Genomic DNA, 16,499 nt, shown 5'->3' with positions numbered 1-16,499 from the left:
GCATCATGACAACTGAAGCGCAGCGGTATTTCTTTAATGCCTATTAAATGTTTTTTCATTGATTTCTCAATTTCAAAATAGTCTTTCTTAAAGTACCCGTGTACTTGGTTTTACAAAGTGAAAATAAAGCTGGCTGTAAACGACATTACCAGGGCCCTGCGGGGGCAGAGGGCAGAGGGGAAGGCAGCCTGCGCCCGCAGCGTTTGCAGACGAGGCGCCGAAACCTCCCGGCCAGGTGGCCGCCTGCAGGGCAGCCTGCTGTGCGCACTGTACTTACTGAGGCCCTGGAATGTCTTCTCCCCCGATGTGACGGGACTTGTTACCTTTAACCATTTTGGGTTTTATAAAAGTGAGTGGAGTCTGATACCATTAATGCCCCCCGAGTTCTGCTTAATGGGTAGCTTTATATAGGAAGCAGTCATGAGTTATTTCTAGTCCGGGTTCCGAGGAGGAAGTCACACGATGCAGTGTTCAATCCACTGCAGCTGTCTCACTTCTGCACCCTCCCCCAAAGCTCTGTTTCGTCACCTTGGCCAAGTCCCAAGAGTGGCTTACAAAGTAAAATATTTTGTAGAGGAACCTCAGTTTTATAAAATCAGGTTTCTGGGTATATTTGGGGAAAAGGTAATATGACCTGAAGACAGATGAAGGCGTTTTTAAATCAAAATACCATTTTATTGCCTGTGAATCTTTACTTGACCTGCTACTGATGCCACCACAGGTGCCTTTTGCTGGAGGGAAAGATGGGAGGTGTCCAGAAAATAATGGCCTAGGAGTAAGGAGGCCCTGTGCCCTGGGCTTCCTCAGGACCACTAATGGGAATACAACCTTTTGGAAAAGCAACTAATCTGGTCATAGATACTAAGTTCAATAATAGTCGAATTCTTTGAAAATGACAATACCACCGGCTCTGATTACCTGGTGGAGGCTTTATGAATGGGAATGAGGGCGAATACAATATATAGGGTGTCCCCCAAAATTGTACACACACACTTCGAATAATTGTAAAAATGGTGTTTATTAAAATACATTTCATTTTAAAAATTGAGCTATCAGCTGTTAAAGTTCTATACATTTTTGGCGGACACCCTGAAGTTACCCAAATGTAAAATACTAATCATTCAAAAAGTGTTCAGTGAGCATCTAAGATGTGCCTGCATTTTGCTCATCTGGACATACCTAGATAACCCCGTCCTCAGGTATGTTACAGTCTATTACTGGGAGAGACATACATTGACACTGGTTTCAAGATGATGAAGTCAAGATGTATTTGCCACCTTGTCTCCTCTATTGGACCAACACAAAAATAGGAAAGAGAAGGCAAACACTGATGGTTAGAGAACTGCAGAAAGGCTTGGGCACAGGAGACCCCGGTGGGGATGGATTAATTAAAGGGCTCCCATGCACTCACCATGGCTGAGCCCCCGGGCTCAAGGGGAGGCGGCGGAATGAAGCCAGTCCTGTGAAAGAGGCCCATGAGTTTATCTCAGCAGAGGCCCTGAGAGGCAGGCTTGTCAACACACATCGAGGGGCTGACTGCAGTAGTCTCCAGAGACTGGGAAGGCCACTGTCCCTCTGCCTCTCTCTGAGCCACTGGGATCTCCCAGAAAGGAGCTTGTACACACATCTGGCACCTTGATTTTTGCAGCTGCTGCCCAGGGGACACCCTTGATAGCCTGGCGCTGGTGGTCAGTGGGGCCTGTGTTCACAGGTTCATCAGGATTGTAGCAAACAAACAATTTTAACTGGCTGTCAGTGCAGCCCTGGCTATCAGGGCTCAGTGCAGGGGACTCAGAACACCCATCTCCCAGTCCTCCTCTGAAAGAGCTATGCGTGCACACTTTAAAGGCTGCTGTGTGAGAATCTGGCTTCCAATCAGCCTACATCTAGGTGCTGAGGTCCTCTTTTTTGAGATACTGACAGGTCTCAACTACTAGGAGCCACTAACAACAAACCAGGCTGCTTGGACAATCGAAAAGGTGTGAGAGACAACCAAGAACTAGGCGGCACAATCAGAATTCAAATCTAGGCTGACAAGACTCCAGATCCCACTCAACCACCACACCCCAGAGGTGTTTATTTCATGTGTTCTACTGGATCCATTCAAGTTTCCCAAAGGAGAGAGAACGAAACGGCTGCTGTAGTGAGCAAATGGAAAAATTCTACTCCCAAACTATTCTCTTTTCCAGCGGGAGACAGCAGGGGGGCGCCAGCCAGTCTTCAAGTCTGTCCTGGTGAACCACAGCCTCTTTCCCGTCCTTCCAGCCCAGGGAACCCTTGGGGGCAGGTGGTGCGGTCACTCAGTCCACTCTCGTGCCGACCCAGAGCCACGGAACGTGCAGTGGGAGGGGAACAATGAACGAAGCCCCCGCTTCCTGGTGGAGAGTGCTGAGGACCCTCGGCCAGCACAGGCAGTTACACTTGAAATCCAACCCTGTGTGGCCCCACGCCAAGGCTGCAACGGTTTTGTATATAGGAGCCGGAAGGACCCAAAGTTTGCCCAGAGTCCCTGGCATAAGGCAAAGGCACAAAGGATCCCTGCCCAGAGTGAAGTGCGTGGCTGTAAACTCGGGTTACTGAATGCACAGGGGGACACGTGGAGTGTCATTTATAACTACACAGATAAGACAGGTGAATGGGGTCCTTCAGTTTCTCTCAATTTAAACTTTCCTTTTAAAAACACCTTCCCAAAACTCCAGTCAAGTGTGAAGGGGTAGAGGTTGCTATATACCCGCGTCTTGCTCCAAGTTAGAAGCATTTAGCCAGATTATCACTATAATTGTTTTAAACAAGATTTTTTTTTAAATTGGGCGGCGGTCACTAGCAAGCCAGCGTTCAGCTGCAGGGCCCTGCACGGAACGAAGCAGGAGAAGCACCCTAGTTTCTGCAATTCTGAAACCCTCCTTATCATTCTGAACACAGACATATCTGTAATCATCATAATTAGGGAATTTCTATTCAAGTAAAACACTGCTGAGATCTCCAGCTAGCAACAGCCTCTTGGGTAGACTTTTAAGTTTAGAAATTAGATCATAAACCTAAGAGAAGCTGAGGGGCCAAAAATGTTAGGTGTTATCAAAGATGTTAGATGTCATTTCTAAAATATCTGTGAAATTAAAATAAAACAGTATTCACATTTAAGGAACTCCATACAACTATCACATTCATTTTAGAGCACTCACAATCTCAAATCTGGAAATATTCTTGACTAATTTCTTGAGAGACGCAAAACTAATTTTTAAACATCCATAAAATGAGACACGAATCTTGTATTAAACCGACATCAGTGTTTATTTATATCAACATTTTACTCAAGCTTTTACACTGTACAAAGCCATGTAAACAATAAGCAGTCTTAAATCCAGATGTAATAAATCTACAAGATCACCCGTATCTCATTAAGCTCCCCCAAGTCAAAATTGATCACTGAAAACCTATCTAGAAGGGCAACCTCCGAAAGGTCCAGATTTGGTTTCGTTTGGGCAGGATGTCAAACTGTACTGATCACCTCCTTTGCTGACCAAGCAGCAGTGGAGGTGACAGGAAACAGGAGAGCTCTTCCTCTCCAGTTTTCCTTCAGAGAAAGTGCACAAAATTTTAAGCATCTACAACAGCAGCATGACTTAACCAAGCTGTCTTTAAAAACCACTGCAACTAGCAGAGGTCCCAGTTCTCTGCATTGATAAAAGCAGTGGTTCTCAACCTCGAATGCATATTACAATTACTGGGAGTACTTTTTAAAATATCAGTAATCAGGCTCCACTCCAAATCAATTAAATCTTATTAAATAATGATGCTGGGCATTAGATTCTGAACACTCCCAGGTGCTCCTAGCAGCAGCCAGGGTTAAAAACCACCAGAGCAAAGGCTATCACTTGACCAGGGAACAAGAATACGTGTTGCAATCACTTTTCTCCCTTGGGCTCCTTTCCCTCCTGGAGTTGTGTAAGAGCAAAATGTCACTTTGCCCTGCTCAAGATGACTAAGCACTTCCCATACCAGTCTGGAGACACTTTGCACCCTGAGATAAACCAAATGCAACAGGGTCATCTAACTGCATCTAATCTCAAAAATAATAAAACCTCAAGCATGTCCCATTAGCCTGGCTCCCTAGCAAAGCAATTTTATCCCAGGTTTTCTCTGTGCTGATGTCTGAAGACTTGTCACGACCTTTATGAACATGGTGAGCGTGTGGGAAAGTTACTGCTTGTCCACCATGAACAGACTAATGCGAACTTGGACACCTTGGTAGGTCTGGTTTTTCCCCTCTAAATACTGTGTTTTTACTTGGCAAGCCAGTCCTTCTCTTGCTCTTTGCAGGTAAACTTTTTCTTTCTTAAATGCTCCTCTCTCTGAGTCTGTCTTCAACAAGGGTCAAGATCCAAAGAGTGCTTGAATTCAGAACTAGATAATCTCCTCCTAAGAGCAGAAAGTTCTCTGCAAGTGATAAGCAAAAGGGCTGAGAAATGAGAACCTGCTCATTCAGCCCACAGGTGTAACCCAAGGTGCAGTTCACCATAACCGTGTCCTCTGACTGTACTGAACAAGTCCCCAGGCTGCTGGCATCACACTCCCATGCAGGAGCCTCCCTAAGCAGGTTTCACCTACTCACCTCAACTGCATTGGGCTAAGTAATGTTTACAAAACTCCAAATCAAGAATGACTTCAATGGTTACATGTAAAAATACTGGAAATGAACAGACACAAACACACACCATGGAAGCAAGAGCTCGTTGCTTTACTGACTTTTCTGGAACTGGGTAAACCTATTACAATAAGATGTACTGGCTCTTCAGCTAACAGAAAGGTTATAGCAACTCTTCCTTGAAAGCCTGGTGAAGGCAAGGTGCTCATCCACCTTGTCCTCTCATATTCCCAGGGTGATTACTAAGCATGGTATGTGCTCAGTGGATACCTGTTAAATGACTGAAATTTGTGGACTTGGGAATCTTTCTGTTCCACAGAGATGAGAGCTGTAATAATCTCTCTTACAAACTGGGAATCTGTTTGTATCTCACTCATGCTACCCTATTAGGACAGAGCTTTTTTCCTTGGTAAAAAAAAAAACAACAAAAAAAAACAGTCCACTACTAAGCTTGTCTAATTAGCACTTCAAAAAAGTTCTGCAATTTGGTGTGTTTTTTTCCAATTTCAATTCAAAACACGAACCAGACCATCATCACTGCTGGGGCCTGAGAATCTGCATCCCAGTCAGGCACCCACTAGCAAGTATTCCCTAAACCCAGCGCGACTCTAAGTACAGAGCAGGCAGGAAGGAGTGCAGAGGTGGCCTCTCTCTGGATGGGGGTAGCAGGTACTGATCCAAGGGAGGCCCATTCACAGGCTGACCAGCAACTCTGAGGCTGGGCTCTGCCCGATACGGGCCGTGGCAGCTACTCAAGTCATCCCACAGGTTCATTCTGGAATCTAGACTAGTGATATAGAGGATGGGCCAGAAGGAAGGAGGGACAGAGCTGCTGTGAGAAGGAGGGACAGAGCCGCCTGGCTCCAGCACTGGGCCCGGCTCCCGAAGGCTCCAGGCCCATCCCAGCCCGTGGATCCCCGACTGCACACCATCTGGTTCCAAGGTGGCCAGAGTTTATAAACAAAGCACACGACACAAGACCACTCGTTCAGCAGAAAACTGGGATCCAAACTCCGAAATACATGCTGATGACACCTGGTGCTCCAAGGCGAGGAGAGGACGCTCCTCAGCACTCACTCGACAGTGCCTCGCACAAAGCGAGCTCTCAAACGCTTGCTTGACGACAAAAACTGGAAGCAGAGATAACAGAACTGTGAGATAAACGCCTATGTAACCGTTCTTTGCGTTTAACCACTCAGTGCACACGTGATACTGGCTGGTTACAACGGGCCGAAAGTCCGCCTGGCGTTTGACGCGGTACTAACAGGCCCGCTCCCTCACCCTCCTGCAGCAGCAGGCCTCCGGGAAACACTGGAGAAAGTAGAATTATCACATGGCCCAGCAACTTCACTTGTGGGGACATCCCCAAAAGAGTTGAAAGAGACTCAGAAATTTGTACATCCATGTTCACAGCAGCATCAGTCACAATTGCCAAAAGGGGGAAGTCACCCAAGTGTCCATCAACAGACAAATGGATGAACAACATACACATAAAACGGAATAATATTCAGGCTTACAGAGGAAATTTTAACACGCTACAACATGAATGAGCCTTGAAGACATTACACTAAGTGACATAAGCCAGTCATAAAAGGGCAAATGCTGTATGACTCCACGGACATGAAGTACTTAGAGTAGCCAAACTCACAAAGCCAAGATGATTGCTAGAATTAGTGGGGTAATCACATTGCAAGGTGTAAAAATGTCGAATAGCTATATTGTAACCAATGTCATATTGTATACCAACTACACTTAAATAAAGAGAAAATTAAATACTACTGGTCTTTCAGCTCAAAAAAAAAATTCACAAGACAGAAAGCGGAAGGAGGTTGTCAGGGGCTGGGGGGAGAGTGGCACGGGGGTTACCGTTTAATGGGTACAGATTTCAGTTTTGCAAGATGAAGAATGTTCTGTTGATGAAGACAGTGATGGCCGCACAATGAAATACTTAATGCCACTGAACTACCCACTTAAAATAGTTAAAATAATAAATTTTGTTATGTATATTTTACCTCAATTAAAAATAAATTTTTAAAGCACCTTATAAACTCAACAAGTTTAAACTCAGAGGCTAAAAAGCCCAACCCCATAAGCTACTCACGTCATTGAACAACTTCAAAACATTTCTCCAGGCCACCCATTAACTAACATAACCAAACGCATCAAAGGCAAGCTGCAATAAATTTAGAGACCAGACACTAACAGCATTCTGCAATTAAAAATATAAGCCAAAGGGAAGACATGAAAACAATACACAAGAATTAACAGCCGCAGTGCAAAAAGATTTAAAAAAATAAACGGAGCAGAAGCAGAGGACATAATTAAGGTAACCACAGAAAAATGTTGGAAAATAAAGAACAATTCTCCTTGACTGTAAAAATTTAGTTACAAAATTTTAAATCATTAGATATGAAACAGTTTATACCTAAATAAAAATCCAACTCAAGTTCAACCTAGCTCAGGTGCCAATTTGCCAAAGTGCATTGAGGGAAAGGGCTCAAATCCTGACAAAGCCAGGATTCTGAAATCAGGATTTTGAAACTGAAGTCACCAGCCTCAGTTTGCTTCCTTTACACATAAGGAAGGCCAAAGCCTTCTGTTCTACATCACTGTCCACCATCATGACCCATTAAAACCAGGCCTTTCCTAAGTGCCATGATAATTCACATTATGCCATTGGACAAGGAATCTGTCACAACCTTTCTGACCCTAGATATGTGTTAATTTCTAGTACAACAGGAAATAAAGCCTTCCTGGAGACACCTTGTGTGATTACTTGTCAAATACCTTGTTTCTCCCACTAGACCTGTGCTATTCAATAACACAGCCACTAGCCAATGTAGGTATTTAAATTCATATTTAAATTAAAAATTCCTTTTCTGTGTCATAGGAGCCATATTTCAAGGGCTCAAGTGACCAGATGTGACAAGTAGCTTCTGGGAAGTGCAGATATAGAACATTTCCATCAACGTTGGAAATTCTATTGGATAGTTCGGCAGCACATTAGAGGGTAAGTTCCATGAAGACAAAAACCTCTGATCTTTCGCCGGTGTACACTTAGCCCCTCCCACAGAGACTGCCAAATGGGAAGCAATCAATAAACATGTGAAATAAGTATTCAACAGCCAAGGTAGTCAATGGAGAGGACTGAACAGAATTGGATCCTGGAGCATGTGAGAGAGGAGGGGGTGCATGGGGGCTGTAGACTCCCAAAGACTCAGGGTCAAATTTAGGAAAGCTAAAACAAAACAAACTAACTTCCCAAAAGTAGTAAAGAATTCAACACTCCCCCAAAGTGGACCTTGCTACCCAGAGTTTGGTCAGTTCATGGGCCACTAGCACCCCATCACCTAGGAGCTTGTTAGAAATGCAGAATCTCAGCCTCTACCCCAGTCCTATTGAATCAGAATCTGTATTTTAACAAGCAGTTTTAATGAACATTAAAATATGAGACCCACTAGTCTAGTTCTCTCTCTACCCTTCCAGACTGAGCAAGTAGCTCTCAAACAGCAAACTTGAAAAAAACACTATATACAACTGCATATAAATCTACAATAATCTCAGCAAAGGAATATTTCTCACAGAATTTGAAACATACCTTAAGCTTTTTAAAATCCCTTTCCTGCCACTCTAACCCCAACTGACCTCCTCAGTGTCAGAAAATATCAAACACGTATTTGTGGGTTCACATAAGCAAACATACACACATGCTCGTAACACTCTGAACAAAACAAGTGGTACTTAACAAACACAGACAGAGGGCATCCTAGAAGAATAAACTATTTCCATTAAGAATTTTAGGCTCTATTTTACTAACAACTGTTCAGTGGCAGGACTGAGTGATACATTACTATGTTAAACCCAGAGTTCTGGTTATGAGAAAGCTACCCTAATTACTCAATGAAGCTGCCTGAAACAAAATCATTTTACATATAACCTGGGTCTCACACATTTTTCAGGACTGTGTTGTGACACTGGTCACTCCCAACAGTTTTTTTAAAAATAAGCTACAATTCTTCAAACTAATAACCAGTCTACCAACTTAGTGTCAATGTACCATGGACACAAAATTCAAGTTTTTCTGATACTATCGATACTATCAACTTTTTTTACCCCATTACCATTTACTTAGGAAATTAAGTTGATGAGAAATGTAAGAGCTTTCCGAGGTGTTTGGATTATGAATCACTTATACTTGTCCCTTACATTTTTATGTACTTACCTAATCTTCTACCATAACCTTTGTTTGTACTTGCATTACTTTTATAATTAAAAAAAAAAAAAAGACCTTTAAAAAAAAAAACAGAGTAACTGAAAAATGCTCTCAAAATGTTCTTGCACTTAACTATGAAAACACAATTAAACTGAAGTTTACCTCTTTCCCTCATATTAAGCTGCATTTGAACAGGTTAAAAGTACAGTGGTAAAAGACATAAAGCAAAATATCAAGAGAAAAAAACAACATAACTTTGAGTTAACCCACCCAGGGTCCCACAGCAAACAAAGACTCTCCCCTATCAGGGTTGCTGGCCTGGCCTGTGGGGAGCTCCCACCCCCACACAAGTGCACTCAAGGGGCTGCACCTACAATCACTGCAGTGACTGCTGGAGGGCTTTATACATTCAGGTCCCTGAGTATAGCGGACAGACCCTAAGGTCACCCCCAGTAAATCCCATCTCTGCGCTAGCTCTCCCCTTAAGTGTGGACAGAACCTGTGACTTGCTCCTAGATAACAGGATATGGCAAAGGTGATGGGTGTCACTCCCGTGGTGACACTGTTATAGCAGGCTCTTAGTAGGCAAGAGATTCTCCTGCTAGCTTTAAAGAGATGAGCTGCAGGTTGTGAGAGGATCTATGGGGGGCCACATGACAAGGCACTGTGGGAGGTCCTAAGAACTGACACTGGTGCCAGCTGACAGCCAGCAAAACATGGGGACCTGAGTCTACCACTGCAAGGAACTGAATACTGGCAACAGCTGCATGGGCCTGGCAGAGAACCCCAAGCTCCAGAAAGGAGCATGGCTCCATCCAATAGCTTGACCGCAGCCCTGTGAGACCCTGAAGTCATGCCCAAATTCCTGGCCCAAGGAAAAGGAGAGATTTAAAAAGTTTGTTATGTTAAGCTGCTAAATTTGTGGTAATTTGTGGCGCAATGATAGAAAACTTTGGTGTTGGTTACTTGTATATCAGCAGATGCTTACTTAAGAACTGACAGTAGGCTGAATGCTAATTCTTGCAATTGTAGTAAGCTTTATTCTTCCAACATGGAAAGACATTATCAAACTTTAACAATGCCTGTAATCTCATATGGCCATTCATTCACATTTTGGTTTGTGGAACTCGAGTGGGTTTTCCAGGGTGGGCTTCTACACTTTCTGCTGTGTTCTGACCACCACCCTCCTCTCCCTGAGCTGCACCTTCTACCCCACCCCTTAAATGCAGATGCTGCAGGGAGAAAGCTGGTCCTAGCAAGCCCCGGAGCTGCCAGCAGCCACTACTGCCTAAGCTCCAACAAGCAAGGAAAAGCAGTAAGTGGAGCAGCGGTAATCTCCACGTTCCGGCTAAAAGCATAGTTAGTGTAAGAGCAAGAGGCACCAGCTCTTCCCTGTTAATTCCTCCACCAGCCCTGTCCAAGCCTGTTAGATTATCACGATGAACTACCTACCGTACTGGCAGGTATAACAGGGGAATGGCAGTGGTCAAGAAAAGTACTGTTAATTCCCTTAAGGAAAAACAAATGCAAATTTATATATTTAAGAGAAAGCAGACATACTGCAATCAGGTAGAAATTATATGTTATTCAGCATAAAAACTGGTAAAGAGAAGTGAACAAAATCTGTCATCAGTGCCAGTCATTTTTCAAAGGACAGCCCACACCAGCTTTGCCACACTCATATGAAGTACCCTTTGTGATCCCTGACTCCCTGGCCACCAAGCAACTTTCTCACCATTACCTTGGTTTCCTAGGTATTTCAAACTCAGGAGGAAAAGCCCAGGATGGGTGATACAGCATTCCCATCACCGGAAACTGTGCCTAACTAAAGGGAACTGGCAGCCTGGTTCACGGTGCTTACAATGTGATTACCAACCAGACTCAGTGAGGAGCAAATTCTGGAATAGCAAGTCTCAGATCCAGACTCTGTTACTGAGGTAGGCAAAGGACCGTGAGAGACGCCGCTCATAGTCCTACTACTAACGTAGAAACTCTGAAACAGCTATGAAGGTGGAACGCAGCCATTTCCAAATCTCATTTGAACATAATTAGAGAAAATTCCCATACAAAAATAACCTTTCTTTTTTAAATGGCTAAAAGTAATCTCCATCATTGAATGAATTACATATTCCACTGGCCCTAAAATACTGGTTGTAAAACGCAACATTACTTTATTATACATAGATGTAAAAAACCGTCAATTAAATTTGTCACAATGTTAAATAATCATTGATTTTAAGACATATTCTGATTTCAGAGATGTTAAAAATGTGAAAAAAAGGTATATCTTAGAATCAATGAAATACATTTAAAAATATATTCAGATAATTATTCAAATAAAGTATTAAACATTGAGTCTCTTAAATTGACATGTATTCACAACCAGCACGTCCTGGAAGCTATCAATTTTGTTTCACTTCTCATTTGAAATGAAGAATGGGGGGCACTTATATTAATTTCTAGCAGACATCTTACACAAACTAAAACTTATGGATTCCTAGCTTGAAAATCATCACATTTTCACTTACAGAATCAGAGATCAAGAGATGAGATAAACGAGGCCTGGGTAAGTTAAGTGACAGAGTCCAGGGCCATAAGACAGCAAGCACCTGTCAAGGCTTGGAGCCAGGTCTCTAGGACCCTGTTCTGCGTTCCCTTCATAGAAACCAGAAATCGATTGAGGCCGTAGCATTCTTTGGTCCAACACTAGAGAGAGTGCAAAACAATTAATGACAATCTCTGTCCATTTTCAAAGGGGCTGTTTTATGAAACAACTCTCTTCAACTTCCCTGGTAGAATACTGATGACTGATAATTTATTCAACTAATCAATTCAACTAGATGGTTTCATTCTATTAAAACACCACCCAACTTCTCAAAAGCAAATGTCTGCTTTGCATGATCTGAGAGGTGAAGAGCCTACTGTATCACCTAATCAGCAACATGCCAAACACTAGCCTCACAAGATCCTGCTGAGACCGCTGGTTCTTTATGGAAGACTCTGGGAATTACAGAGTATAGCAAAACGTTATAGCATTTGCTATACTTGACTGAGACATTTTGATTCCCAAAGCATGTTGAAAATCTAAGGCTCTGCTCTCACTGGCCTCTTGAGAACTGGCAATTATTCAAGAAAGTCAGCAAACAATCCACCCTCTCTAGGCGTTAGTCCCTCTGTCCTGGTTTTCTGCAAGGTGGTCCACAGGGAACTGGCCAGTACTAACTGGAGAGAACTCGCACATTAATGCATTTGAGTGGAACTGGTTGGAGACTTCTGCTGTGGGCGCCACCAAAATATTCCTCGATGTCTCTATTACGGAATTCCTCAGCGTATCATTCATTTCGATCACTTCAAAATCCATTTCATTCCATTTTTCTGCATCTTCTCCTTCATTCTCTTCCTCATAGTCATTTAGCCCAGAGCTAGAGAGCAAAGCTTTCTGGTCCTCACTTTTTCTGTGTTCTTTTCGCTGATGACTGAGAGGTGACGTGGCTAATTTATACATCACGGGAAATAAAACGGCAGTGGCTACTGCTGCCCCCAAAGAGGTGTACAAAACCACAGGTAAATCAGGATATTTTCCTTGAAGAATTCCAATTACTGCAGGAATAGCCATTTCTCCCAGGGCGGCACCGATTACAAAAAATGCCGCCGCTTTCCCGTGGATGGCCGTGTACTGCTCAATCCAAGAAACACCACTGGGAAACGTGGTTGCCATTGAGGCCCCATACACAGCAGTTGCGATCCACAGGCAAGCTGGGCTCTTGTCAAAAAGCACCAGAAACAATGATGATACCAGGCTGCCAATGTTGCTCAACACAATCATGGTTCCAGGTTGTAAACATGTAGCAAAAAAGATGGCCAGGCCCCTCAAGGCTGCGAAGGTCCCCCAGAAGACGGAGTTCAGCCCCGCCGCTTCACTCTCTGTCATGCCAGCATGGGTGACAGCAAAGGAGAAAACGTAAGAGCCGTACGTCACCTCAGCTCCAACATAAAAGAAGAAAAACAGGAACAGGAGACAAAGAAGAGCCTTGTGATGCTTCGCCCTTCGAGACCTCTGGGCAGATGCTTTTGCTTTTTCCTGCTGTGAGCTTTTCTTGAAGAACAGAGCAAAAAGAAAGACAGCAACTACAAATATATAAGTACCAATAACAGCATAAGCCCACAGTAAATTCATATTGCCAGGGACGCCAAGCAGCGGCTCTGAGTCAGCGTCAGGCGACAGGTGGAGGGCGGGACGGTCCAAGTCAGCCTCTGTGCGGTTTTCGGCAGACGCCGTCGTGCCCAACGCCAGTTTCGCCAGCACCGGAGCCAAAAAGGCACCCAAGGCAAAACTGAAGTGTAAGGCCTGCATATGTGGGGCTCCTTTGTCCCCCCAAATAGCCAAGATTAAGACGTTACCACCTACCAATGAAAAATGGGGAAAATTATTTAATCATAGTAACTTAGTAAAAAAACAGTTCATTACTATCAGAAAGATGAGTCTATCTTACACGGCATAAAGGTTAAAATATTCTAAGTTATCAAATGTTGCAACTAAGTCAATTCCAGGATTAAGGAACTCTACCCCACCACCACCAGAGAACTCCAAGCAGCGTAACATCAAAAATCCACAAATGGAATTCCACAAGCTAGTCAACCACGACCTCCTGGAGCTGGGCACATTCGTCCAAGGTTTGGTTTTGTTTTTAAATATACTTTTATTGATTTCAGAGAGAGAGGAAGGGAGAGGGGGAGAGAGAGAGAAACATCAATGATGAGAGAGTCACTGATCGGCTGCCTCCTGCACACAGCCCCTGCTGGGGATGGAGCCCAAAACCCAGGCATGTGCCCTGACTGGGAATCGAACCGCGATCTCCTGGATCCTAGGTCGATGCTCAACCGCTGAACCATGCCAGCCAGGCACCCAAGGCTTTTTATAATACAGTTCTAATACTAGGCTGGGGGGGGGGGAATATTCATCTATGTATTTATAAATTTTTAAATATATATTATCTCCAGATCGTGGCCAAATTACCAGCTCTTTCTGTACTTGCAACTGGCAGCCACTTGAGGAAAGTTATTTATGTGTATAGCAGATGTAACACACATGTTCAGGAACTTGAATACTACAGGACTCTGCTGTCCCCATTACAGGAAACAAGGGTACCATCTGGCACCCCCACATGCACTATGTATACTCCTGGAAGGTAAAAGGCAAGAAATATCGAATCTTGCATTTTCTTTCTCTTTCTATCTTTTAATATATTTGCGGATAATTCCACCCTGTAATTTCACAACCAAACTAAGCCTAAGGTATAAAACATTTCCCCGACCTATCAAATAACAGTAGAGCGGGAAAGAGGGGCAGAAAGCTGGTTTTGGGGCTGAACAAACATTGCGCATGGCGTTTAGTAGGCTTCGAAACAGATCAAGACGCATGCTCCATGGAGAGGGTCCCGCAGAAGGCAGGGACTTTTGAGACAAGGAAGAGAAGGAGCGTCTTACACAGCACAGGTTTCTCTTAGTTCAAAGGGCAGAGTGCGTTTTATTTATTTACTTTTATTTTTATTTTTTTTTTAATCCTCACCTGAGGATATTTTTTCCATTGCTTTTCAGAGAGAGTGGAAGAGAGAGAGACATCGATTGGTTAAGGCGGAGTGCATTTTAAATTAAAGAGCTGCTTCTATGATTTCTCAGCCAAATAATGGTGCCAAACGTGGTTGAACCTATTAACCCATCAAGTCTTCCCACACTACAATGATAAAGTTGTACGCCAAAATGAAAACTTGTTCATCTGCACTGTAATTACCCCCATGGGGGGTGGGGAACGATTCCCTATTTGGATACTGAAAATCAACAGTCTCTCATCGAACAAAATTCTTTAAATGCGCTCTATGGCTGGCTGCTCAAACATAGGTACACCTATTTGACAAGAAGAGTAGTTGCCAGAAGGGTAGTTCTGACTGGGAGACCCCATAACCAATTCAGCAGGTCAGTGTCTGCAAGTGACAATTTAATACCATCTGCTCTGCTTGTCCTTGTAGAAGGTTCCTATTCCCAGAGATGACACTGAAAGGCTCACTAACCTGTATCCAGAATGCCAATTGAAACACCAAAGATGGACATCATGACAATTAGTAATACTGCTCGCTTACAAAATGGAACAAGATAAAGACCAATCGTGGTAGCCAACATTGACACGCCTGAGAAGAAAGGTAAAAGTCAACTATAAGAAACAATGTTCGTGCACAGAGACGCGGATCAAGTCAGCACCTGAGGGGTTCAGTTTCTACAAATGGTTATTTCATTTAAAGCTTTTATAATCTCTAGGGACTATAAAAGTTATTCCAATAGGAATACATTTCTAGCACTGCTAATAATCAAACCATAAATTATACCACAAGGGAAAGTTTTATAGCAAAACAGACAGCTCAAAAATTATTTATTTAAATGTTTCACATTTAAGAACCTAAAGATAATTATAGATCTGAGGTTTAAAAAAAGACAAAAAAAATAAAATGCACTTACTATAGTAGTCTGTAGTAGAAATGGATTAAATAAGTTAGCTTGGGGAACAGGGAGGGAAATCAAAGAAGTATATGCTTTCCACACATTTAGAAATCAGAGGATTATTTATTTATTCATCAACAATAGTAAATTATTCTTTTTTCCAAAGCAGTTTTATCACATTAATCCAAACTTTCTTTAAACATGTCAATTTATTTAAAAAAGAGTAAGTTAAAAGCTTTGCCATCTATTTCAGCAGTGAGGTAGAGAGGTCTGGGGTCATCATTGACGTGGGGCAGCAGTGACAAAAATTTAGCCTACGGCATTTCACCACCACCCCACACACATCCTCAGCCCAGGGTTTAGCTTTGGCAGGCTCAAGGAATTCATTTTGATCTATAGTGACCCCAGATCTGCCCTAAACTCTGACAAGCAGAGCTCTTTGGACAACTAGTATGTGATCCAGGGGTGGTACCTAAATTACAGTGACAGTCAGAAAGGCCAAGGATCACTAACAGGGCTAAATTACCGAAGCAGCCCAGCACAGATTCCCTATAACTGCCAGGATGAAAGCAGGCACCAGGGAAAGCTGACTTCCATTTAGGACACCTAACACTACTCACTTAGGTGGTCAACAACTTTGCAAGCTAGAATGTTTCATATTTAAAAACAAATTTAAATTCCTTGAAAGTCATAAAAAAGGTAAAATTCGTATTTACTTACCCAAAAGTAAAAAAGGATTCATACTGTCAACAAGAATTCCACCAACCACAGAGCCACTCAAGTATCCAAAGGCACGGCCCACAAAAATTAGAGAAAGACTGCTGATATTACGGTTTACATTTGTTGCCAAATCTTGAAAGGTGGGTCCCAGGATAGCAACACTCAATCCCTAAAATTTTAAAAGACAAAAGGTTTCATTTACAATCTTTAAAATAATGTATATCTATGTGGTAGCTTTTTTCACTATTAAAAAGGGAGGAGGGGATTTCAATGTAAAGTAGAGGATTACTTTCAGTCCCCCATCAGGAAAAACTCACAACGTTTGTACTCCTAGAGCTAGAGACTCCTATTTCTGGTGTGCCAACTCCTACTCTTTTTCTAGTTTTGACAACTCCCAAGTTTTTTTAAATTCTTCAATTCTTTTGGCTT

General features: G+C 42.9%; 1 protein-coding gene across 1 annotated transcript; it reads right to left on the bottom strand.

The window, feature by feature from the left end:
- Window positions 1-3,275: 3,275 nt before the first annotated feature.
- On the bottom strand, window positions 3,276-16,180 carry MFSD4B (major facilitator superfamily domain containing 4B). Its single transcript, XM_081140565.1, has 3 exons — window positions 16,071-16,180; window positions 14,927-15,043; window positions 3,276-13,262 (listed from the first exon to the last, which is right to left on the bottom strand). Exons 1-3 carry the CDS (start codon window positions 16,090-16,092, stop codon window positions 12,016-12,018), a joined length of 1,386 nt encoding a protein of 461 aa, XP_080996691.1. The 5' UTR covers window positions 16,093-16,180; the 3' UTR covers window positions 3,276-12,015.
- Window positions 16,181-16,499: the final 319 nt, after the last annotated feature.

This window comes from Miniopterus schreibersii (assembly GCF_964146895.1).
Source record: "Miniopterus schreibersii genome assembly, chromosome: 6".
NCBI classification, from domain to species: domain Eukaryota; kingdom Metazoa; phylum Chordata; class Mammalia; order Chiroptera; family Miniopteridae; genus Miniopterus; species Miniopterus schreibersii.
The sequence above is the reverse complement of the archived record's forward strand: the minus strand, read 5'-3'. Positions and strand labels throughout refer to the sequence as shown.